A 25,572-nucleotide genomic window follows, 5' to 3' on the forward strand; every position below is an offset into this window, starting at 1 on the left:
ACAACTGAATTTAATATTGCCACATGTAACAAAATTCCCATTGTTGGAACACGTTGAGAACATGTTTAAATGTATAATAAAACAGTAAACCGGACACGAAACATTAAAAACAAAACTATAACAATATGTATTACAATAGTTTACAATAGTTGGAATGTAGCGTCGAGGTCTGAATCTTATTCTCTATCCTATTTACAAAGGTGGAATAGAATGTAACGTCATCATGTAGTATTTGCCAACGTAATCTTGACAATAAATGTAGAAGTGTGAGCTTCGTTGCTGAGTAGAGCTTCAGAAAGACTCCCTTTCAGTGGGCCGACGGTGGTTTGTTTGACGAAAATTTTCATAATCACGTCGAAAAGAACTGCAATAGAAAAAGCTACTCAACTGACAATACCCATTTGACTCCCAACGATGCTGTTTAGAGAAACGAATCTCTGATTGTCGTTCGAATTCAAACTGAAACAGAAGTACGGCTAAGTGGCCTTCCATTTCTGTATTCTCAGATTTATCAGACACCGGAATTTTCTTTTTCAAGTTTTAACCCGATAAGAAATTATTATCCGAAAAGTCAATAATAGCGTTGGATTCCTCGGTGTTACCGACGCAGTTTCGAATTCCTCTTCCCCAGCATAGACCGCGCTCACACCGGGAACTGCAAGTTCTGTAGGATAACACTGAAATAGAATCAATATGTTGTGTAAGGCCATTTTATCTCGTATCATTATCGAACATACCCTGTGATGTACATGTAGTCGTTAATGGATGCCTGTCCCTTTATCATACCGATAATGATCGATTCGTCAAGACATTATTAGGTAACAGAGCAATGCTGATGTCAACTCGTATAAATACACGAGGAAGGATTATCTCCCTTTAACTATAAAGGGCGTCTACTGGTGTTATAGCAAGGTAACAACATTTATTGATAACGGTTATAAACCATTTGGATATGAATATAAAGAAATCATCACTATCAATATTATATAACTTTCTAATTTAAAATATTTTGATAATTGCAGAAGTATTGATAGCAAATCAAAATAAATTCAACACAAACACGTTGACGTGTAAACAGCAGGGGTAATCCTAAGAGGATCTTTAAGACTCTTATCATGAGAGAGTACACGAAATAACAGCCAAAATAAACAGTTAATGATCTTAGCTTTTCCACAGAAGGTTATTAAATATTACACAAAACCAAGACATTTGGCAGAAGTTCACTTTGAATGAGGTCATTACAGATACCAGAAACCTTTGAAATTCCTGTATGTATACCTACCACATTTCCTTCTGGGGGCATTGGATTTCACTATGACCTTCTGGTCAGCTCTCTGGACGATATTGTCAAAGTTTGCCGCTCTTACGTAACAAAGGTTTGCATTGGCATATATCAACACGTTGCCATTGGATACATTTCGGAGGCTGGAGAAGTCAACGCTCTCAATAGATGTTACCATGATATTGACTGTCGACGCAAATCTGAAATAACAGAGTGTATATCAAAATTTGGTTTGATGTTTGGTTTGTCTACGTCACAGCTAGAGTATCCCCTGTGTGCAATTCCGTCTTTGCATATTACAGAGTTAGCTCCCTTGTTGTTAGGTATCGATTGTTACATCATTATTTTGTGAGCGCAATTCACGTCGTTTTCACCAAAATGTGTGACGCTCCGCTTGCAAACCCATGACTTCACAATCAATACCTACCCCGCAAGTGCAGATAACTCTGTAATATGAAAATGCAGAATACATCTAATGTGAATTTCTGTATTTTTTCTGTATATATCCGTGATGTTTTTCCGTGCGATGGTAGAATTCATGTCCTTTTTAATTTTTTTTACTACTTAGGACACGAAACAATACCCGGTCACATTATACTGACAACGAACAAACCAGTCGTTACACTCTCTTTATGCTGGATGCTAAGCAAGAGCAGAAACTACCTCTTTTATAGAATATGGTGTATCTTGGCCTCATAGGATTATTTTTTTCAATTTCACAATTTGAACTATTCAGTGATATAGCATTATAAAAAGGGCAAGTGTTTCACCATAAAAGAAGACACAGCACGAATATACCACAGTCTCCCAAAACACGCATTTCACACTTCATGCACGCAACACACGTCATACATGGGAGGCCGTCCTTACATAACCCTGGCTGTTAATAGGACGTTAATCAAACAAACAAGCACACACTATCCTTGCGATATTCGCATGTTCTGTAAACGTACACAATTTAGCGGAAATCTTATTTTAGTGATTTTTTGCTCCAGAAACACTACACTATGTTTTTATTTTCTGTACATAAATAGCCCTGCTGGTGAATTCATCACTGCACTAACCCGTTTAAGATTCATTTGTGCCAAAATTCGATTGCGCCAAATGATAATGTTTACAGTAGTTTGTTTGTGCTTACGGGGATGAGATTTTATTTATCAATACAAGTACATGTAATATTGACTTCAACCAGACAACGAAGAAATAACATTTTTTTCAAAGATATTGCGATCTGTTATAGGCATATGCGGTTTTGTTAAAGGTGAATTAAAAATTTTCTTTCAAGTGTATAAATTAATATACAATGATTTATTTTCTTTAAAAAACAAAGCAGCCGACAGACGGAAGGAAAGGGGAAAAGAGTCATTTGACAAACCCGCGACCCATCCTGGTTCCTTCAATGCTGTTATACTGGTAATAGACTTGTATCATAAAAAAACTAAAGTTCATGATAATATCACACGGGAAACCTTTCTCTAAAACAATGGATATGTTTATATTATTATAATAGGATAAACTTACGTCAAAGAAAGTTCCCTTCCATGCACGATTTCTAGATTCCTGAAGCAATCCAAATTACGGAAGTGAGGATGTTCTCCTTGCACCAACAAAAACCCAGTGATCTCCCTGACTTCTGAGAATACCCATAATGCATCTGGATGGAGACCAGGACGATTGTAGTATACGTCTCTGTAAATTTAGCAGTTAAAGATCAATAAAAAAATCTCTACTAAAATAACCAAAATGGTATATCGTTCAAAATATGGATATCACAACAGTTACTCTCAATGCCATGAGAATATTTGGCTATATGAGTTCGAGATTATAACTTTTCTTTGTTTTTTGATAAAATTAATGTGAATTTTGTGAATGACACGTGACGCAATACAAACCAAAAGAAGCCATTTTGTGATTTTTACTGTTCCGGTTAAAGAGGAAAGCCAAATGATACAGAAAAATATCTTCATATCTAAGTATATAGAATATCTTTTCAAATGATTTGTGTGAATGATTGGATATCTATCTGACATCCTTGCAAAAAATCAAAAGCTCGTGGGAACTGTCATGCAACCAAACCACAATTCATTTATACTCAGCAATTAGGGGGCTACGGTAGCCGAGTGGTTCAGATCTGACATATAACCATTAGGGCAATTGTTAGGTACTGACTGCTGGCCGGTGGTTTTTCACCCGGTACTCCACAACCAATACACTTGACTGTTAATAAGAAATAAGGAATCAACCGAACACAAACCCAGCTATCGAGACCTAGTTGCTCAATTTACATACAAAATGGTATGATGTCACTTTGAAAAGCTTGCCTGTACTATTTTGCGGACACCAAAGAACTCACACAATTCGTTTTATTTACTTATGTTACACTATTTACAACCTCAATTTAATGATTAATTGAAACATCCGACAAACAACAAACATAAAGATTATTTACCCGTCAAATGTAGCCTGGACCACTCGTATGCTTCCTTCTATCTTTGTACATCCCCGGAACTGCCACACATTGTAGACGTGTAGAAACTCGGGTTCTGTTATACCGCTACACACTGAAACAACAACATCTTCTATAATTAGTTTTATCATAACATATAGAAACTCGGGTTCTGTTATACCGCTACACACTGAAACAACAACAACGCTAACAATTAGTTATATCATTACATGTAAAAACACGGGTTCGGTAATACCGCTCACACTGAAACAACAACAACGCAAATAATTAGTTATGTCATTATATGTAAACACTCGGGTTCGGTTATATCGCAATAATTCAATTTTGCTTGTTACGAGCATTTTCATTGGCTTAAAAATTTACTTTATCAGCCCATAAATGAAAAAATGGCGTTGCCGTTGTAACGTTGCTTCTGATTGGTTGAGATGACGGCGAAATGAATTCATAGACAAAAGAGTCCCAAAATGAATTTTGAATATTGAAGAGATTTTCTTTAGTAAATTGAATTATAAGGATTAATTTTAATAGATTTTTTATGTTATGGAGATATAACACAAAAATCTGAGGTACTCTAAACACTGAAACAACAACATCGCCAATAATAAGTTCTGTCATGGTTTTCCATACCTTATTCATTGACATATCTACATTGTAATTAAAGACGATAGGATCATTAAGTCCTTGATTTGCTTAAGTAAAAAATCATATCGGGATACACTATTAGTTTTCTTTCAAATGGCTTGTACTCAGATGCTAACTGTATACCGATCATCATTTTTGTCAGGACTTTGGAGGCCATTTTTCTTTTAGTGCACATAGATACCAGTGTTAAAAATCACGGTTGTCAAATCAACAACACGGATCATGGCAGCAACATTTTTTTTATATAAAACGGAGGTAACCCTTAAGATCATGAATACGACTTGGAGGATAATTGATTTATTATTGTGTTTGACTGATAAATATTATGCTAATGCATTGACTTGTCTTTGTAGATACATATAAGATATAAAGAAGTTTGTGATTTGTTGCCAAGAAAATGTGATTGTCAAGGTGTTTTGTTTGAATGATTAGATAATAGATCCCGGAATAAGTATTACAGTCGCAATGTAATGCGCCTAAAATGTAACACTGCCAAATGACATATTCGTATAATCTAGATTGCTAAACATGATATTGACAAAGAAACTGATTGTTTCTAATCATAAAAACGGGGAAATTATTGATTGGCTAGTTGATAAGCCGTAACTTCCTAATGGTAACTTAAGCTATGTAAGGACACTCTTGCCCTGTTCATGGCTAATGTAATAGCACTATAATTCCACTCTTACAAGGAAATATAATATGAACATACCGCAGCCTCCCAAAACATGCAGATATTCACACAAGCAACATAATACAGTGCGAGAAGCGAGTCTCATTATGAATAGTATGATGTATGTTTTCAAATCAAGATCATCACCATTTCTGCGCAAATAATAAAGAAGAAAAAAGAACCTATAATCATTAACTTTACTTTTGAAATTTCAACACATTTTGTATGAAATGTATATAAAAAGGTTTCGACAAAAGGCATAGTCTACATAAGTTCTCTTCTAACATAACTTATTAAAACCTAGCAATTTAAATCTAAGTTTCCTGTGACCTACTTTCCTTATTTTCAAAACAACCACAACAGGTGTGTATGTACGGGGAGGGTAATTGTTTTAAGCTAAGCCGGAAACCAGCTGTATAAAGAGATTAATTGTAATCGGCTTAAACCAGGCAATAGCCTGGTAATCCATACACTAGATCACTCCCACAGCATAATCACTAGTTATTGTTTTGATTTCTGTTTAAACCTATTCTTTGCATATTACAGAGCTATCTGTTCTTGGGGGTATGTATTGATTGCGACGTCATGTATTTGTGAGCGTAACGTCATACTTTTCGGAGAAAACGACGTGAGTTATGCTTACAAAATAATGACGTAACATTCGATACCCTCCCGCAAGGGAGCTAACTTGCAATGCGCAATGACTGAATAGATAATTTATCTTATGAAAATATTAACTTTATTTGTGATCGAAATCTGATGTCTGAAAGCGCTTGTTAATAACAATAATGATACGCTTCGAAATGTCATTTAGAAGAGACCTATAACATTACACATTAAATTCAATACGTCTGAACTGAGTATTTATTCTTATTGTCATGCGTTAACTTATTGCAATATTGGCACATTTTGTTTATCCGTTTTATTTAGTTATATATGTACCTAACCGTAAACGAAAGCGTATCTCCCTAGGGACTAATGTCTTCATTGTTGAAGCGCCAATCACGTGTTCTAAATAAATCAGGACACCTTTTCTCTATCGCCTCTTTCCTTGGCGTCTATGGCAATTCGAAGGATATTACTGAAATTGGGAATTCCGCAGGTTTAAAAGAATATGCTTGCACTAAACAGAACCACGACTTGGAGTACATTCCATGCAAGACCTCGCTATTGATATATATAAATCTGCTGTAATAAGTCTTAGTTCTGTCAATATACTTCACTTCAGTGAGATAGCACTATTAAAAGAATTTCCACTTTCGCAAACAGACACACCATTAACATACCACAGCCTCCTTTAACATACATTCACACGCAAAATATTGCATATATTAGAGACCGTCTTTAAATTATCAAAGAATAAAAAGGGCGTTAAGTCTAGTAAACCAAATCAAACTAAATCTGTAAATAAGGTCATTCCCTTTCTCTTACCTATTTCCTTGTTTTGTTTTAAATAATATGTAATCAACGTGTCTTCGGCGGCAGGCTCCAGTGATATAGCACTATATCAAGGGCAACATTTCCACTATACAAGGAGACACAACACGAACATACCGCAGTCTCCCAAAGCACGCCCATCGTACTTCATACACGCTACACTCCGCATACAAGGGAGGCCGTCCTTACATGACCTTGGCTGTTAATAGGACGTTAATTAATCAAATAAACAAGCATTCCATATGTTTTACGAAATATTCAAGTTTGCAATTTCCGGAGAACTCGAAGCTTTATCACGATTCCACCGAGATCGGTATTTGATTTTATATGCATTAATCGAAGTTTTTTTTATTATTTACGATGACACCGGAGATAAGAATGACGGTAGTTAAGGTAATGAGAAGGATTGGCCTTGATTAACATGTCATGTTTAGTCCATCACTAATGAGATAGTTTGAGTCTTAATTCTGCAGAGATGACATAAATATCTCGGTGATTAAAGAGACTGACTGTCACTTCAAACCTGATTACGATACTACGGTTCTATCTCGCTGCTTTTGCGTGTTACAGATCACGATATCGATAAGAATAATAGAGCAATTGTATGTCTGTCTCCTTAGGGTAACTTCATTTAAGTCAGGTTTTACGCGAGTTACGCCGTGGAACTCCTAGAATTAACCTTGATACACTTTGATGCGTGTTTAGTGCAAAATGTCATAAATGTCGTGCAGTGATTGAGACCCGCCATCAAGAAACAAGACGACACGCGGTTTGGAAATTATGCTCAAAAAGTACCATCTCCAGGTACCGCTGACAACAGATCTTTGAATTCAACCACCACACATGGACATTAAAAACAATAATTAGTCATCGGGACGTCCCGCATGGAAAGCTAATATGTTATAGCATGCGGATGCCTGTTGCACTTTAATCATTAAATCATATTTGTATTCTGGTGTTTGATGTGTTGTTTGGTCTCATTGGCGGAAGTTTTGAGTACGATAGCATGATAAAAAGACAAGAGTCCGACAATGTTCTAGTGTATGGCTGGGTATGTTGTTTGATGTCTTTGGCAGCATGTTTCAGTACCAAGGCGTTATAAAAAAGCACGAAAGAGACACTATATACTAGTACACTGTATATGAAATACAGCATTCAAAAACACAAACACATTACACATACAACGAATTGCACACGGCGAAGGCCGTCCTTAAACTACCCAACCAACCAAGGTCACAACAATTTTTCGTACGTACATTTACAATTACATTTTGAAATCAATATTAAACCATTTGTACTATTTGTGTAACTCTATATTGATTCACAACAATGCATCAGATGTGTTTTGCTAATGTTTGTGAGCAGCATTCTGGCGACTGTTCTTTGTGATAAGATCTACTAAATATATTTGTCTTATATATTATGTTCCTCGCGACAGTTTTGTTGCTAAACTATGTGTATCGCACTTCGTTGGAGTACTAATGGGTTATGTAGGCTTTAACGCAGATTATGAGATGATAAATATTGAGAGAATTATGGAGACACTATTTACGCGCAGAAATCGACAATATTGAAAAATCGATGATAAGATCAGTATGAAATAGATATTTACTGCATTTTCATATCGCATGGTAATCTTTGTATTGTAGAAAACAGGGAACTATGTTCTACACTTTAACTAATACAATGAGAAAAAATGCAAGTATACGACAGATTGTTTTGTTTCAAACGACTTTAATTTTAGTTAATTTAGTGTAAAAGAAGTATGGTCAATTTCCGCCAGTAAAGTCCTAGTTCGCGCACAGCTCTCGTCAGTGCTATAACTTCACTACAGATGCCAAGTGGCGTATTATTGAATTTCATGGTCCAAAATAGTTTGGCATGGTCTATTTATGTGGTCGCATAAAAACGACAAACGGAACAACATTATGTAATAATTTTTTTGCAATGATTATTTTCCTCATATTTTGATATTGAAAAATGGTTGCCATCAGGTAAATGATGAAATGTATTATCATTTCAGACTTGTTATTACATGCTCGCCAAAACAACCCACATTGGAATATTCTAAGTTTTCTTATGACCACGTATATAACTATTTGAAGCAAACACTTGTAAAAGTCCTGCACTTACCTCTACTGTCGACTTTTCTTGTTCCAATGAAAAGCAGTATAGCAACTATAAGAGTTTGTGATAAACCATGCCAAAGAAAAGCCATCTTAAACCTGCAAGATAAAAACAGAAAAAAAACAGAGACTTGTTCGGTTAAATGTATTTGATATGTAGAATAATGATACCAATGATGTCAAAAACACCACAACTATATTAACTCTCACATTTATCACTGCTGAGCATCTTCCTATATATGCAAACATTGTACGACAGCGTTAGTCTGCGTGGATTCGACAACAACAAGGAAAATTTAAGTACTAGACGTTCCCAGAAAAAAAATATGTGGATTATGACGCAGTGAACATATTAATCGCTATTGCTGACAGTTCATTCTACTATAATGACGTTTTGTGATCTGTATCTCAATGGTCAGTGTCCAGTCGTGGATGGTGTGCTTTTGTGTTCGCCAGGACAATCACCTAGATCGTACCGTGACTGATAAATGACGTCCTATTCTGTATTAGCATATTACAGAGTTATCTGCCCTTGCGGGTATGTATTGATTATGACGCCATGTGTTTGCGAGCGTAACGTCATACTTTTCGGAGAAAACGACGTGAATTGCGCTCACAAAGTAATGACGTAACAATGGATACCTACCCAGAAGGGAGCTAACTCTGTAATATGCAAAGACGGAATATGATTTGTAGTAGAGTCTTGTTTAAGTCTAAATCTTATGATGTTTTATCTTTTTAAACTTAAAGATGCTCCATCGCTGATAAAACGTTTACAAAGTTACAAAAATTACTTTCTTAACATCATAATTTCCATTGAAAAGTTTGAGGTTCTAATTTTAGTTTTAAGTTAAAATATCAAAAATAATTAATTGCATCCCGAAAAAAATCCGTGGCACTGTGTCATATGTAGAATAAAGTACTGATTGCGCATGCACCAACAGCAAAACATTTTTTCTTTTCTAATTAGACATATGAATATATATATGATTAAACACAATTATTGTTCAAATGATGAGTATCATTTATGCTCTGTCGGCGTTGGAGCATCTTTAACCATAACGTAATATTGATTTTTTTATACTTATTGTGTTTACGCAAAGCTAATGATGGCAAGCCCATAAACTAACTCGAAGAAGGATAAAGAGGCTACACTGGTGAAAAATGGTATTTTATCTCTATAAAAAAATGTAGGTAACGAATTCGTATTTTTCATCAGTTACAAAAGTTACTACATAACACCACTACCACTTTCTTTTTTATGTTCTTCAAGATAAAAATATTGAAAATAATTGAAAACGTCATTGGCACTATGCCCTATATGGAAGTACTGATTGCGCATAAACCAACAGCAAAATAAATGATTTTTTTATGTATTTTGTGTTAATTAGACGCTTTTAAACACCATTAAACTTCAGTTATTGTTCAAATTAATGGTGTCGTTTATGCTCGATCGATGGTAGAGCATGAAAGTACGGAATGTCTTCAAATAGCAAAATGAAAAGGTGGTCAACCAAAATATAAAAAGAGACATCAGATTGTCAGCGTCTGAGCTATGAGCTCAATTTATACAGATATTGATCAGTGTTGTGATTGCGTTAAAGATGGTATGAAAGCAATTGGATACAGACATATTCAATGTAGCGCATTATTTTTTATATCTACATGTATAAGAAAAATAACACTGTCGTAATATTCAATGGCCGACCTCGTCGAACTCAAGTAAGAAAAGATTAACTATAAAGATGAAAATTATACTGAAAAATATTCCTGGATGGAAATCACTTTAACTACTTTATGCATTGCTATAAAGAAGAAAAATGTTCTGAAAAAATATTTAAAAATATCCCTAGAAGAAAATCATTTTAATGGACTTGCACTAAGCAACACTGCTTATACTGCAATAACCTTCTTAACTCGGTATACATTTTTATCGAGACTTATTTTCTTTTTTGTTTAAGACCTATTGATTTCGTTTGCAATTATAATACCATTTCCTGAGGAAGGTAGATCGGTATTAGGACACTAAAGAAGTCGTCAGTCTGTTAAAGCATCCAACAGGGTACGGCATTAGGCTCTTATTGTTCTCGTGTCAGCTCCAGGTTTATTCTGTTCGCTAATACTATGAAGTAGACTGTAACAAAAGCCCGTATTCATCCCACGCGAGTCCGCTATATACCATAACCAAACTTGTGGTTAATGTTTAAGAGTGGATAGTGACAAACAATTAAATGATTCTTATCAGGGACTTTAAAAATAGGGTAGCTAACAGAATAATATATGGTTTGTCGCCTCATAAAACTTTGAAAATTGAAAACATGATGAAAAATACGCGAACAAACCCTGACGTTTAACAATATCGGAAACTAGTTAACGTATATCATTTCAGACAAATACTGAAAAGCATTGAAACATAATTAAATAGAATATTTTCCTTGACATCTAGATGCAGGAGTGACTGTGAAAAATGCTAATTGATTATGGAATGTGTTTTCCTATACATAGGAAAAACACTGAATCAGATGAAGTGTTGATGAGATCAACGTCATACCTGAAACTAAACAGGGCCCTCTGGTTATAAAAACTCGATTTAATCAGGTAGATTAACTTAAATAATTGTACAAAATTATTACGGACAAAAAACTTCTTTTCGTGTAGGTTAAAATTGTGTATTTCTCGCACGATTAGTAATCTAATTGCCTAAAACACAAGTACACTAGGAACATATGACTCTAAACCTTACAAAATTTAATCGAATCGACTTGAAAAGGTAGTCATAAAAACGCGAAACGAATTTAAGTCTCTACAAAAATCAAGTGTAGAAACAATAGATATTATCGACTGTAAAACGAGTATATCAATGGCGCCAGTAAGCTTGTATATTTTTGTGTTTTTCTAAAAACCCAAACTGGCGTAAATGTAATTAAAACCAAGGAGTGAGCGAAACAATTTAAAACATTAAAAAATATGCAAACATACTCTATTAGGAGTGTATCATTTTAAAAACATTACACGTATGCATTTCCTTTAAAATAATACTGGATTGCATAATCTATTGTTATACTATTTACAAAAATTTAATTCGACTCCGTTCCGATTAAAGCGTTGTGAATGTTTTCATAAACTTAAGCCCATTATCTTACGGCATAATATTAGGCTTTATAAAAAAAACATGTGGGCCATGGCACCAGATTTCAATAGTGTGCCTAGTAATGTATTTTATAAGAGGTCATATTCTATGATTGGTTTTTAATTGGTACCAGTGGACTGAAAAGGAAAACAAAAAATTATTACACGTTAGCAAATTTTAAACTGAACGAAAAAAAATGAAGCCTTTCTTAAACTGGTCCCAGGATCATTGAAACTGAAGCTTTTGCTTAGCCAATCAAAAGTGATGCAACTTTTTGTAATTGTTTAAGTTTAAGATTGTTTTAGACTTAAGATAGTCTCGTGATCTTACAACCTGCTTATTTATAACAACAGGTCGAAATGTGTCTCACATTCATAAACGCAATTTCAAAATGAAACAAAAATGAGGTATAAACCATCCATCTATCAACTAAGGAGGCTATGTTCATAGGTCTTTTTTTATTTTTATTTTTAATGAACATTTGTTTTACATTAATTGCATTTCACTGTTTAATATAGAATTCATTTTCAAATATTTAAAGTGTTTCGATGAAATTTGATCTGATGTGTTTGCACAATGTTCATAGAACTAAGACATGGAAGTTATCATACATTTGTAAGTAGACTTCATGTATTTTACTAGTGTAAAGAAAAGCCTCCATCATGTTATGACAAACCTCACGTTACATTGTGTTTGTTTAAGATCAACCGAACTAATGTTAACTGTTACAGTACTAGCCGCACCAACGTCGTATTTGCTTGAATGAAGTAATTTGACTTCTTAAACAAAATACTCAATTTGATTCCATATTAAAGTTTTGTTTGCTTAAACTTGGTCTGTTGCTGTTTGTGCAGACAATTGACTCGAATAATTTGAATGGCTCACATGCTTTTTTAACTATAATATTTCACAATGTAAATGTGACAAATAAAAAATAATAATAAATCCGAAAAAACAAGAAAACAAGAAAAAGATGTAAATGTTGTTTTTCCCCTCAAATATTATATAGTAATACTGTTACTTATTATAATACATGACTTGATTCAAGCTAACAATTCATTAGTGTTGGGGTAAGCTTTATGTATGACCTTCACCTTGCCCTGTATTACTACTATAATACGCCGATCCAAATTGATTACGTTGTAGCACTGAATTTCATTCATGAATATGGTCCTAGGTTCATGGGAAGAATGCCAATAGCAAAATAAACATACATGTGGCGAAAGTTCAGTCCATCAGAATTGGTTACTTATTGATAACCAAATGTCAGGATATCTTCTTATGGTCACGAAAAGATAGGAAATGCTAAAAGGTTTGGGTAAAGACATAGCAGATAAAATTATCCAATATAAAAAGGCAAATGTGTGGCCCATGTCGGAGATCATTAAATCTTTTGAAAATGTATTAGTATTATTACAAATAGCTTTGCAAATAAAGGGAATTGTCAAACAAATTTCGCTTAAACATCCATACACGAACTGTAATCTATAGATGTAATTTATTATCCTTCATCGTGTTTCATTGTTTTTATAAGTCGTCTCGTTTTCAATTTATAAAATATTTTCATATTTGGATTCGAAATCGGCTTTGGTAATTCTGCGTACGATGTAACCCCAAATTGAGATATTTTCGTACCTGTTGAATATGAGTTTTAGAAAGGGCTCTGGGTTTCCTTCCGCTGGCGAATGCACACCATATTTTATGAAATGATTGTCTCTGTCCTTAAACGGAACGGAGCAATTGGTTTGTCCATTGCTAGTATAATTTGATCGTGTGTGGTGTGCTGATCGGAGTCTTTGACAGTATGTTTCATTAAGAAAGCACGATTACAAGAAAACACAATAATATAAGGTATTATCTACAAACACATGGTCACCAGCCACATTTATACATAACAGATGCTTCATATATTTGCGTTTTATTCGCCTCCACAGATAAAATGTTTAAAATCATTATTCAAACTCAATAAAAACAACAGAAAATAATCCGTTATCTAAACAAGCAGTGATATCTATGACATGTGCCAGAAAAACCAATTAGCATGTATCACTAAGAAAGACAGTTCCCCCCGAATACTTTAAGCTCTCTATGTCTTTTCCGATTATCGTTTTATATCTTCACATTATTCGCATAAATGAGATTTCTGTACTTTTACAAGACCTTAGTAGGAGTATATCGACATTTCGCTAATGTCAAATAAAAAAAGTATTGCGTGTTTAATGACAGGAAGTATTTGTACGCTATCCTTAGTTTCAGAGTTACACTCACGACAGACTGAACAGTAGCACGGAGTCTTATTTTAAGTGGGTTTTTTTCAACTTACAATAAAACCTTCTTAGCGGCAACCTTTGTATAGTGACCACCTGCTTAGACCATTTCAACATAATGTAACCTGTGTATATAGGAATTATTTGTATACATGTCTGATACTATATAAACATTAATCAGTGTGACCCTACAACAGTTCCCTTCTCGATATTATAAACCTATTTTCGTTCTCTACAAATAGTTGTTTTTCATACATACGTAAAGTAACAATTTGTCATTTGTTACGACCATAGATTTTGGAAGAGTCTTTAGACACTACATTATTTCATTATGAAGCAGAGAAGCATTATTCCAGATCCTAAATTCAATCATAATTTACTGTTGTTAAGTTCTTCTTAATATGTCTGATTTTTCCGTTTCCGATATCAGACCTTACATTATTTGTGAAATAAGCTGATTTTTACCAATATTTGTTAATGGCACTTTTCGATAGATTTCATACTTTTTCATGAATCTCAGTAGAAATGCATAATTTATTATGTTAATGCTATTTTCATGCTTTGGTTGTATTTTCAGTTCAATATCGGTATTCATTATTTTGTTTACAAAGTTAGATTAATCATGACTCCAAATCAATAGCATATCAGAATAAAAACAACGCTTGTTTTTCGCTTTCTACACTTCGCTAAATAATTTAGTACTGTGCTAATTTTCACTCAACAATGGCAGAAGACGAACTTCCTTTGAAGACAAAGGCCAGTACATGGAGCACTGTATGTGTTGATTGAATATTTATGTTAAAGTAATGGAATGGAATTGATAGGTACTCTCCCTCGTGTAGGTAAACGGACCATAGTTTACGTGCGATTGGGTACATTGTGGCTTTACTTTAGAAACAGGCCCGCCTCCTAAATGCCAGCACGGCCCCGGTAATTATTTTCCGGACAGTCCCTCGTATTTATGACTTGCACGTATAAAGCTTACAAATAGGTCAGTTTTCGGCTGATTTGATCCAGTAATGTTTTGTGATTTTTCTTTAAGTCGGAAACATTTTACGATAGAAGACATTTTTTGTACTTTTTTAACAATTTATGCACATTTTATTGATAATGTCATATAAACTATAAGGATAGCTTAGAGTTTTGTATAACAAGAAAATATTTCGTTATGTAGAAACGTTAATACAGTTTCCTGTTCCGTGCTTACATTTGAAACGTTTAAAATCAATGTATGTAGCTTTATATACTAATGAGAATGAATATTCCACCACATACACACAAATATTTCAATCCTAGAAATAATATCAAGTGGCTTGAAAGAGTGAAAAGTTTCATCACTCGTGACACAAATTTATTTCAAATCTAACTAGAGAAAACATAATTTTTAATCAAGTCAAAAACCAATTGGACGATGATGAACGTGTCAAGTGAAATATACCCAACATGTAATTTAGTCACATGAATGCTAGACAGAGGTTCCAAATTAAATGGCTGGCATTTTGAAATATGAAATGTTGAAGGTTAAAATATGTGCATCGACACTGTCTGTGGGGTTTAGTATGCTCTCGGGTGTTTATATTTGCAATAGTAGAAGCTTTGCCTCATTTTATAGTGCTGTGCCATTGAATTTTGCTGCAAGATATGGAACAGCACACCCACTAGGTCATATAATGCTGATAACGCGCACACTAGTTGTCCTACTCCGTTCATACTGAACGTTAAACAGAATAACAAACATTATAGTGACTTTGGTGTGTCCTGGCAAAGAGATAGAACCCGAAACCTTCCTCACACGTGCATGCGATCTAAAGACCTAAATACATGTGGTGCCGGGGAAGACGTTCGGAAGACTCCATTTAGATGAAAGGAGAAGATCAACGTCCATGCAATAGGGAGGCAACAGAAACAATTGACATATTTGGCCGTTTTGTCACAACCGATTCTATAGTCACCTAGCTTTTTTAAGTGGAAAATACAACACAAATTTAGATTTCTAAGGAAATGTTTGACAAACGCCGAGAGGCAATTTGGTATTGAACCAGAGGCTCGAGGAAAGTGAGAGTTAAATGCTTCATCGATGATATTTGTCATAAAAGTCTTAAAGTTATATATGTGGCGTATTTTTCATACTCACGAATCAAGATGAGCTTTTGATATGTTATTTATTACCAAAGGTTACCAATATTTTGAGAATTACAGTATTTTCAATGCCTACGTTTTAAGTTTACGAGTACATATAAGAGCTGAAAATTATTTTTGTCATTACTGCCAAAAATCATTATATGTACATCTATAGTGAAGTGAAATGAGTACATACGGTCGGACCATAAAGCCAAATCGTAGTCTACAATTTGATTTAGCATTTTTATAATGTTATTAGTCATTGTAAAGTCATTTATGCAGGTATGTTTCCATATAAACATATATAAGGCATAAAAACCAACAATTTTACAGTACTAAAATTCTGTGTTGCAACTCACGTTTGGCAGACATCTGGAACCATTTGAATGATTTTCACGGCTTAATTCATCAAACCTTACGGTTTTCAATAGATTAATGAAAAAAAAAATAACATGTCAAAATTTTCGTCCAGTTACGGCACATATAACTTTAAACGTATCCGGATTTACTTACGACCAGAAATAAAATTTGATTGCGACAAAGAGACAACGTCTGTTATTACGATGTTATTATCTACGTATGTAAATATTGTCTGTATATGTGTTTGTGTTGCCAACGAATTACAAATACGTCTGAATTAACTATTGTGTAATAAAACTATACAGTCTATAGTTATTGTGGTACCTAAACATCCACTCCTTTAACAAACCAAAACAGTTAATCGATATTTAGGTAAGAACAATCATAAATAACACTTTTCGCCGTAAAAAATCAAATGTATCGCGTAATAATGTACAGCACAATCCCAGTGTACATAAAACAATCAAATATGTTTATTTAATGATTAACTTGAATAGTAATTTTATGTTATGGAGATATAACACAAAAATAAATTATTTTACTAAAGATAATCTCTTCAATATTCAAAATTCTTTTTGGGACTCTTTCGTCTATGCAATCTATCATAGCAACGTTACGAAAGGCGACGCCATTTTTTCCATTATGGGCTGATAATATAAACTTTAAAGCCAATAGAAAATGGTCGTAACAAGCAAAATTGGTTAAGATACTGTATAGTGGTTAAATTTCGCGGATGGTTTATTTTCATTATATTCGCGTTTTCGTTGAAATCCGCGCATTTTGCACTCTAGCGAAATATTAAGAACCTCATTGACGTACCTAAAAGCAATAGTTCAAATAATTCTAGAAATCGGTGAACCGCGAACTTTGACCTTAAGGAATTGTCCCGTTAAGAAATCCGCGAAATAGTGACCCCCGTAATTTTAAGCGTGATACAATAACTTATTAACGAAAAAGAAAATTCAATTAAATATGTAAATGAGTAGCACAATAGTACTAGCGAATACTGTGAAATCATTAACTTTCATGGGGGTTTAATTTTCGTGGATTTTGCTTTTTGACCAAAATCAAAGAAGTGACGTCCCCACGAAAATTTATCTTTTTAATGAATTTGTACAAATGTCATGTAAGTTTATGCATTCATTGGACGATTAGTTCCTTACTGTGTATGGTCTTCTCCACGAATTCAATTGCCAACGAAATTGTAAAAGTTATCCACGAAAATTGAGCCCAACGAAAATACATGATTTCACTGTATACATGTAAAATAGTATTAAGTAAAAGCAGTAAGTGACTCAATGTGGAACTAATAATAAAAACAATAAACTACTTTAATCCACATTGTACTACAACACATCGTCATTTCAGTAGCAGCTTTCGACTTTTCGTAAATTAAATGTTAATAGATAAACTCCTTCATTATTTTGATGTCGTTAAGGTCAATATCAGTTCCGTGAATTTTCTTTCTGTGTCGTTTAAAATGCTGATATGATCAGCAGTTGAGAATAAGATGATAACCATCAACGTGTAAATTTTACTACTGTTACACACTGTTCATATTATAAATAAATATAAATATACTGTAATGTACAAAACATTATTATCTACTTGTTCGTTATCGTACTTACCTTTATCAAAGTGTGTTTAAAGAGGTCCGTGTGAAGTCGCCTGCTCACCAAATAAATAGCACACTGAGCATCAAGATGTATATTGTGTAAATTATATCAACAAGGTAACTGGCGGTTGTAACGTAAGCAAGTCCTTATATGGTATATAGCTACTCCACTTTACTATGAATGAACACACATGCACGTGGTGACACCTGTTGACTTACCTGTAGAGTTTACACACTATATACCCGCCGGGCCCAGGAATTTGTCATTAGGCCTCGAGCTGACGTACGTAGGCGAGATACGGATTGGGGCTCGCGGTACAATGTATCCATTCTATGCGGCAAGGTTGTGCGAAGTAACCCGATCAATTTAAAGTTATATTATTTCATGCGAGTTTCACTGTAACGATATGTCGCTTAAACATTTGATATTTGATTATGGACATGTAACTTGATGATTTAGCTCCCCAAAATCAAATTAAATATTAATATAAATATTAACTTAATTTAAATATTAATGTGATCGTTTACAACTCGTGATCACTTCTTACAATCAAATTCATTTCAATCAAATTGGTTTGCTAATTTAGGTCAAATTTTAAGCCTGTAATCATATTGTGGTCAATATCGCAAATTAAAAGAAAAACTGATGTTCTTATGGGAAAAAGTATGCCAATCAGCATTATAAGGGATTTCAACCGATAAAATAGGATTTCCCTCTTTACATCGATCTTATTTTGGTTATAAAAATTAAATTGCGATTGGACTGCATCAGAAAGGAGAAGTCAAGCCAGATAAACTGTACTTATTATTATAACCAACATTTCATTTTAAACCGGATCGAGATGGAAAATATTCAATATTTCAATTACTCGGAAAATTAATGGACTGGCTATGCGAGATCTATGAACAAATCGCTTAAAATTTCACTGCATTAATATGATTAGAATCGTTAAAATATTGATGATACTGTTTTATATTGACTCATAAGTTTCTTCTGTATAGTTGGAGAGTGGATTTCCCGTATGTTGAAAATTAATACTTTTTTGTTATGCAGCACTCAGCCTGCGAGATGCTCTCACTGGCTGACCCTCACACTAGTCTGTAAAAGTAGTTGTTTCTGATTCTGCTTAGTCTCAGCATTAAGGACGTGGATATAGAGCTTGTTCAGTATAACGAAAGTGTGTTGTTTGGTGTCATAAGTTTGTTAATACAATATCCTGATAATGGAAAAACGTGACACAGTTACCATGAAACATAACACCAATATACTGTAAACCAACTTTTATTCGCGTGCGATTTACTTTCACGATTCAGGTAAATTCGCGAAAGTTTGTCGCCGCGAACTAATATCTATATTGATAGGAAATTTCAGTCAATTCTAGTGTTAAATCCACGACTATTAATTTTCGCGAACTTGTTTAGAAATTGAAACCGCGAAATTTTAAAGCCGCGAAGGAAAGTTCGTTTACAGTACCACGATCTTCTAAAACATAAAGCTACTCATATACGCTATTCACCTTCATCAGAGGGAGGAGATGGCGTCCTTATACATGTCATGTATATGGCATTACGCTGTTAATAGGACATCAAGCAAACTCAACTAACCATTCTAGTCAGTCCACCACCTCCGACTGACCCTTAGTAATTTGTAAATTACCTTTGTTAGAGGGGGAGAACGACGTACAGTTAACATTGCTGATTGAAAGACAACTTTAAAAGCTTTGAAGGACTACCATAACATCTTAATGGGTGTTTTGCATGATGTCTATATTATGCGTATGAAAGTATTCATCATGTAAATATTACGCTGTATATTATGTTAGAATCAATCCTTTAAATCAATTGTGGCGAAAACAACCTTTGGTAATTTGATAATGCATTACAACAACGGAAGCCACTAAGGTAGCAGAAAATAGGTAACTTGATGTTTAATTACACATGGGATGCCATAAACAATGTAGTTCGTTTTGCGATAATTCCTTATAAACTTATTAAATAAAATAGTTCAATTTTGCTTGTAACACTCCCGCAAAGACATATATAATATGACAAAACGAAACATTGCACTTTCCAATAAATATCAATGAAATCGCTATATTTTGACATCGGTTGTCACTTCAATCAGACTTATAAACGTTGGGTTTCACACATATCATATATTTTCTGGTTCTCCTTGATTTAAGCACAGGATAACCGCATGAAAGTATCAGGCACAGATATTAAAGCTCATGATTAAATTGATAAGTGATTGATGTTGGCTGGTATTAACCGATTTTATAGCAAAAAGAACTAGCATGTTCAAATAGACATGTGTAACGCCAGTGTCGGCCTTATTTAAGTGCTACACTGCCAGAACCCATACATAACTACAGATGTACCCCTTGTCATAATCCTGTTATTATACTTAACGTATTAGGTTGGGTTGACTCCAAATCTATATTCACCTGCGTAGGTTGTAAATATCTTTCAAAGTTTCTTGTTTAAAGTTTTTTTCTGAAAGGTTTATTTCATCTAATGATTATAATTTGTCTTTTGTTTCTTTTTTTCTTTTCTTTTTTTTCTTTTTTGGTCAGTGTGATTATTTCATTAGACTTAATTTCCTGAACAGCAAATGTCAATCAAGGACGGCTTCCCCTGTATAGAATGTGGTGTGTGTCTGAATGTTTATGTTTCGAGAGGCTGCGGTACATTCGTGTTATGCCTCCTTGTATTAGTAGGACTTTAAAGTGCTATCTCGCTGGATTATACGACAAAAGACAACGAATAGCATACCTACCCGATCACATTATACCGACATAATGACAAATATGAACTAGTCGTTCCACTCTCGTTATGCTGAGGGCTAAGCTGGACCAAACACTACCACTTTTATAGACTATGATGTGTCAATGTAGGCAGCAGGTAGAATTTGAGCGATTCTCACGTCCTACCTACAACACAGAGCGGAAGAAAAATGTTTTTTATTTTGTATGAATTTCTTCACTTTACTTTAACTGTAATATTTGTAGGAACACATGATTACGGAATTATTCCTGTAGCAAGACCCTCTTCCACTTTGAATTAGGCAAACATGTGACTAAAATATATATATTATTTTAACTGGATTAGCAATTTCATGATTTCATAGATAAATATGTCATCCAGAAGTAATATGTTGAGATGACATTTGTTTTGAAGTTATAATTTGACTTTGAATTTCTTTTACTGTAGAATAATATTACCATTTTAAAAAAGGCCGGATTAAGGTCATAGTTCAAATTGAAAGTAACAAAGATAAAGGAACCAAGGCCGATCTAAAGGTCATCGCTGAATATGTAAATTTCTTATATCTTCTTCGCTGCATCAGATAAAAATCTATATTATTCCCAAACATTGCCTTGCTGAAAGGAATAAATAACGACATAATTTTGTTTTATGTGTTATTTTCTTTTATTGTGAATTGATATTGTTTGTTTATTTTTTTTGTTATTTATTTATTTACATATTTTTTTAAATGACTAGCTTGATTTCAACTTGATAAGACTAAGCCCAGATCGTATGATAATACCGGAAATACTCTATAATACATAAGTGCAAAACTGGTTTATTTTATATAATGATTTCCTTGTACTTTGTGTTGATACCAAGCTAGAACGCGTATCACGTTTTGAAATAGTATACAGGGGCTACCGCAATCTGGTGTAAAATATTCACGCATAAACGTCACTGTTAAAAACGGACATTTTGATCTTGTCTGATATATCAACTCCACTCCCCTTGGATAACGAAATTCTCGTATTTCAGTTGCATTATCTCGACCTGATGACACACTAAACAGTGATTTAGATAACCTACGTTCAGTTGATGTCACGTTGTTTGTGAGTGGGGGTCCATCCCTTTCACGAAACTGAGAGAAATTTCCTGACATTTATTCATTCACTGTGAAATACGTGTTCTTAATGAATCATTAACGCATGACGTTGTGGTGCTGGTATTGTGAAATACGTGACAATATTGCGATGCTTGGAGTCCGGGTGTTCCAAGTTTCTACTTTTATCAATATAGACCTCGTTAATTACAGTACACCGTCAATATAAACACCCAGGCCATGGTTAAGTTAACAATGCGATGATGAAAAGCGTCCATGTTAGACCAAAATAGTTAGGCAATAACAATCATGCAATTGCCGAATGAAGTTTCCTGTACTAAACTCAATCCAATTGCTCACCAAATGGCAAACGGAAATGCAAGGACACACAAGAAGGTTTAAACGTCCACGAGTGTGCTGTGTGAAATTGCTTAGTTTCCATGACCAAACGGGCCCTGGATCTGAGAGGGATGATGGATACATGTGGGTGTTTTCGAAAGTAAAATCATTACGACATATTGGGCTTTTCAAACACTTCAATCAATAATACTCGAGCAACCGATGGTTACAACATCTAATGCCGCCCATTCACATTTGTTCCTGATCCTGCTCCAGCTGGCCTTGCTCCAGGAATTAAGATTCAAACTCCAATACTCTCTGGTATACTTTAAAGCGAAATATTTTGTGACTAGTCGATTTTGCGTTTTCAAAGACAGGTAGATTTTCACTTCGATATCGCGACATCTTAAGTTCTATGATTTTGAAACATTTTGATGCAATTTATTTCCGCGATTTTTTATCGCTCGCAAAATTTGCGGAAAATAATCGGACTCCATTTTCAAGTTGTTTATAGTATGTGCCCAAATATTTATCCCAGCCTATCTATGTCCCAGATGGTTCGGTAATCAATACTGTATGCTATCTAATTTTCGCGTGCGATTTTAGTCCTAGTATTTCACATACATTTAAAATTCGAGAAAATAAGTCATCTTGAAAATGTTTCAGCTACAAGTAACTAACAGTTTTATTTGAAGATGCTCCTTCGCCGACAATTGTATTTTTCTCTATCAGAAATAGGAGCAAACGAATTAATATTTTTTCTCCGGTTACAAAATAATGTTACTTCTTTTACATCATTATCGCCATTGAACTTCTTACTTTATTTTTAACATAAAATTATAAAAATAATTAATTGAGTACCGATGAAATCCCATGGCACTATGTTTTATATAGAATTAAGTACTTATTGCACATGCACCAAAAGCAAAATGAATCATTTTATATGCATTTTTGTGTTAATTTGATATATACATATATAAACACGATTTAAAATCAGTTTTTTTTGTTCAAACGATGGGTATCGTTTATGCTCTATCGGCGTGGAGCATCTCTAACAATTAAATCGCGAAATTAAATCGCGATGAAAATATCATGTGGTATACAAATGTGAAAATAACTCATCGCAAAAATGGGTTAATTTACAGTAATCAGATTCTATTGTCGTCAAGATCGTCAAAGGCGATGAATGTTAATGTTATTGAGACGCTATAAAATCCCCTTTATCCCGCCTCAAACAAGAACTTTGTATTTCTATTGATTAAAATGACGTCACGTGATTTTGTAGTGACTGTCATCTGTGACCCTGTGAACTTACCCGCGGCCTTGACCTCACGCGTGCGATTGTTAAATAAAAGAGTTCCGTTTTTGATCGTCAATCAGCGATACAAGTTTATTTTAGACCCATTATTTTTCCGTATTAGGTAAATAACAAACTATTTTCCAAGGGTAATCGCACCTTCTACGCGCGCGGCTCCCTATCAAATACTACAGCTTACAAAGTAATAAATTACTTTAATAAAGTAAATTTTCGTGAGTGGTATATTTTCGCTATACTTGCCTTTTCACTGAAGACCTCGAAAAGTAAACATTCAGAACTACATCGACGGACCTCAGAAAAAAAGATCTAAGAATTCTAGGAGTGAGTGAACAGCGAAACTCAATATCTGCAAAAAGGACTTGTATAGTAAACCGTAAACGTTTGACTCCTTGAATTTAAATCGTATTGCAGTATATCCGTTCACTTTATAGCACACATGTGTTATGTTTCTATCTAAAATAATTTTGTGTTTAGAGTAACCATGCGGCTTGTATATCTGACACTTTGGATTTATTATCGACAGTACATGCATACTTACACATCTATATATACATCTATTTATAGGGCAAAGAAGTTATTCAATCAGTGTGGACAAAGTACTGTCGAATGTTAGAGCCGATCTGTCAGTTTGTCTTGACAAAGGGAGAGATCGCCTCGAACATTCGACAATATTTTATCCGCACTGTTAAAAGAAGTAATTCTAATAGTGTGAACAAAACATTGTCGAATGTTCGAGGGAAGTAATTCTAACAGTGTGGAAAAAATATTGTCGAATGTTCGAGGCAATCCGACCCTTTGTCTTGAAAGCTCTTGTGAAGACAAAGGAACAAATCGCCTCGATCATTCGACAATATTTTGTCCACACTGTTAGAATTACTTCCTTTCCCCATATTTACTACTTTAAGTAATTTGTATCCTACAGACGTATGTCTGTAAAGATTCAGTGTTATATAGAAAACAGCCGTTGGTATTACTTTCCTGACCCATATGCATCTAGATCACAAACAAACAATTTTAGAATTTCCTAAAACGAGTGTTTTTATATTTAAGAACGCAGTATACTGTTAATGCAGGAAGCTTAAATATTCAGTGGGAAAGTTAATATCGAGTTTGTAGGTATATATAGCAGTAAAAAAATACGTTAAGATCTATTGACAATAACAAGTTGAAGGTCTTTGCGACTGGTGCAGAGAGGCTACGCGTATAATACGTCTAAAATAACGTCAACTTCCGTCGGTAGGTTTTTTGGTGTTACAATCACTAAAATGACGATGTTTTTATGGCATTTCAAAGTTGGAAATAATGGTAATTTCAATGTTGTAAATCTATTTACGTGCCTAAAATGTATCACGTCTAGAGTTCTTGATTTGTTATTATTACATATCATTGATGATGATTCAACAATGAATTTGATTATTATTATTGATTTTATTTTTTTTGGAAGATTTATGATATGTTCGGAATATGCGGCAATCCAAATTTCAATCATCAACGTGTCATTTGTCACATTGACGATATGTGTTTTGTCAGAATTTTTTACCACTGTAGACACTCGCATGTTGTTTTCGCTCAATTTAATCCCATTTGACGTTTAATTTTTATTTTCAATCAATTTAACCTGCCATTTCTAAAATAATATTCAAACGTTATCCCAGTAAACACGGATACGTTGTAGATTTAATGTGTTATGTGTCGGAAATTGACATACAAAGCCTAAATGCATTATTATCGCAAAGGTTATCTAGACTGATATTTCTACGCTCAATTCACTAAATGGATGAATAAGATACAGGGACGATATGGTAGTAAATCAGGCCTGATTTTTACTGGCTTCTATTTAAAGTGTACTCCGGTTAGCCGGTTATATTGTGGTCGTGAAACCTTGATTTGTAGAATGTTAAACAGAAAACGCGAATTACACATCAGCGCATTTTTGAAATTTTCACAG

The 25,572-nt window shown here is 34.1% G+C and overlaps 1 protein-coding gene across 2 annotated transcripts; it reads right to left on the reverse strand.

Annotated features, from left to right (window-relative positions):
* LOC138310993 (epidermal growth factor receptor-like) lies at positions 1-18,440 on the reverse strand. 2 transcript variants are annotated; one of them, XM_069252410.1, is made up of 6 exons: positions 18,340-18,440; positions 8,635-8,726; positions 3,732-3,843; positions 2,804-2,971; positions 1,283-1,482; positions 1-677 (listed from the first exon to the last, which is right to left on the reverse strand). In XM_069252410.1, the coding sequence occupies exons 2-6, from the start codon at positions 8,717-8,719 to the stop codon at positions 541-543; spliced, it is 702 nt and encodes a 233-aa protein (XP_069108511.1). In that variant the 5' UTR covers positions 8,720-8,726; positions 18,340-18,440; the 3' UTR covers positions 1-540. The 2 variants fall into 2 exon arrangements, with proteins under 2 accessions (XP_069108511.1, XP_069108510.1); XM_069252409.1 differs by lacking the exon at positions 18,340-18,440 and adding an exon at positions 18,134-18,333.
* Positions 18,441-25,572: the final 7,132 nt, after the last annotated feature.

The sequence above is a fragment of the Argopecten irradians genome, chromosome 16 (genome assembly GCF_041381155.1).
Source record: "Argopecten irradians isolate NY chromosome 16, Ai_NY, whole genome shotgun sequence".
Classification (NCBI taxonomy): domain Eukaryota; kingdom Metazoa; phylum Mollusca; class Bivalvia; order Pectinida; family Pectinidae; genus Argopecten; species Argopecten irradians.

Coding starts and splice junctions, on each gene's coding strand:
- LOC138310993 (XM_069252410.1), bottom strand. CDS start 8,719: ATGGCTTTTCTTTGGCATGGTTTATCACAAACTCTTATAGTTGCTATA. Junction 2,972..3,731: donor GTCCAGGCTACATTTGACGG/GTAAATAATCTT, acceptor CTAAATTTACAG/AGACGTATACTACAATCGTC. Junction 678..1,282: donor TGCCCCCAGAAGGAAATGTG/GTAGGTATACAT, acceptor ATTCTATTTCAG/TGTTATCCTACAGAACTTGC.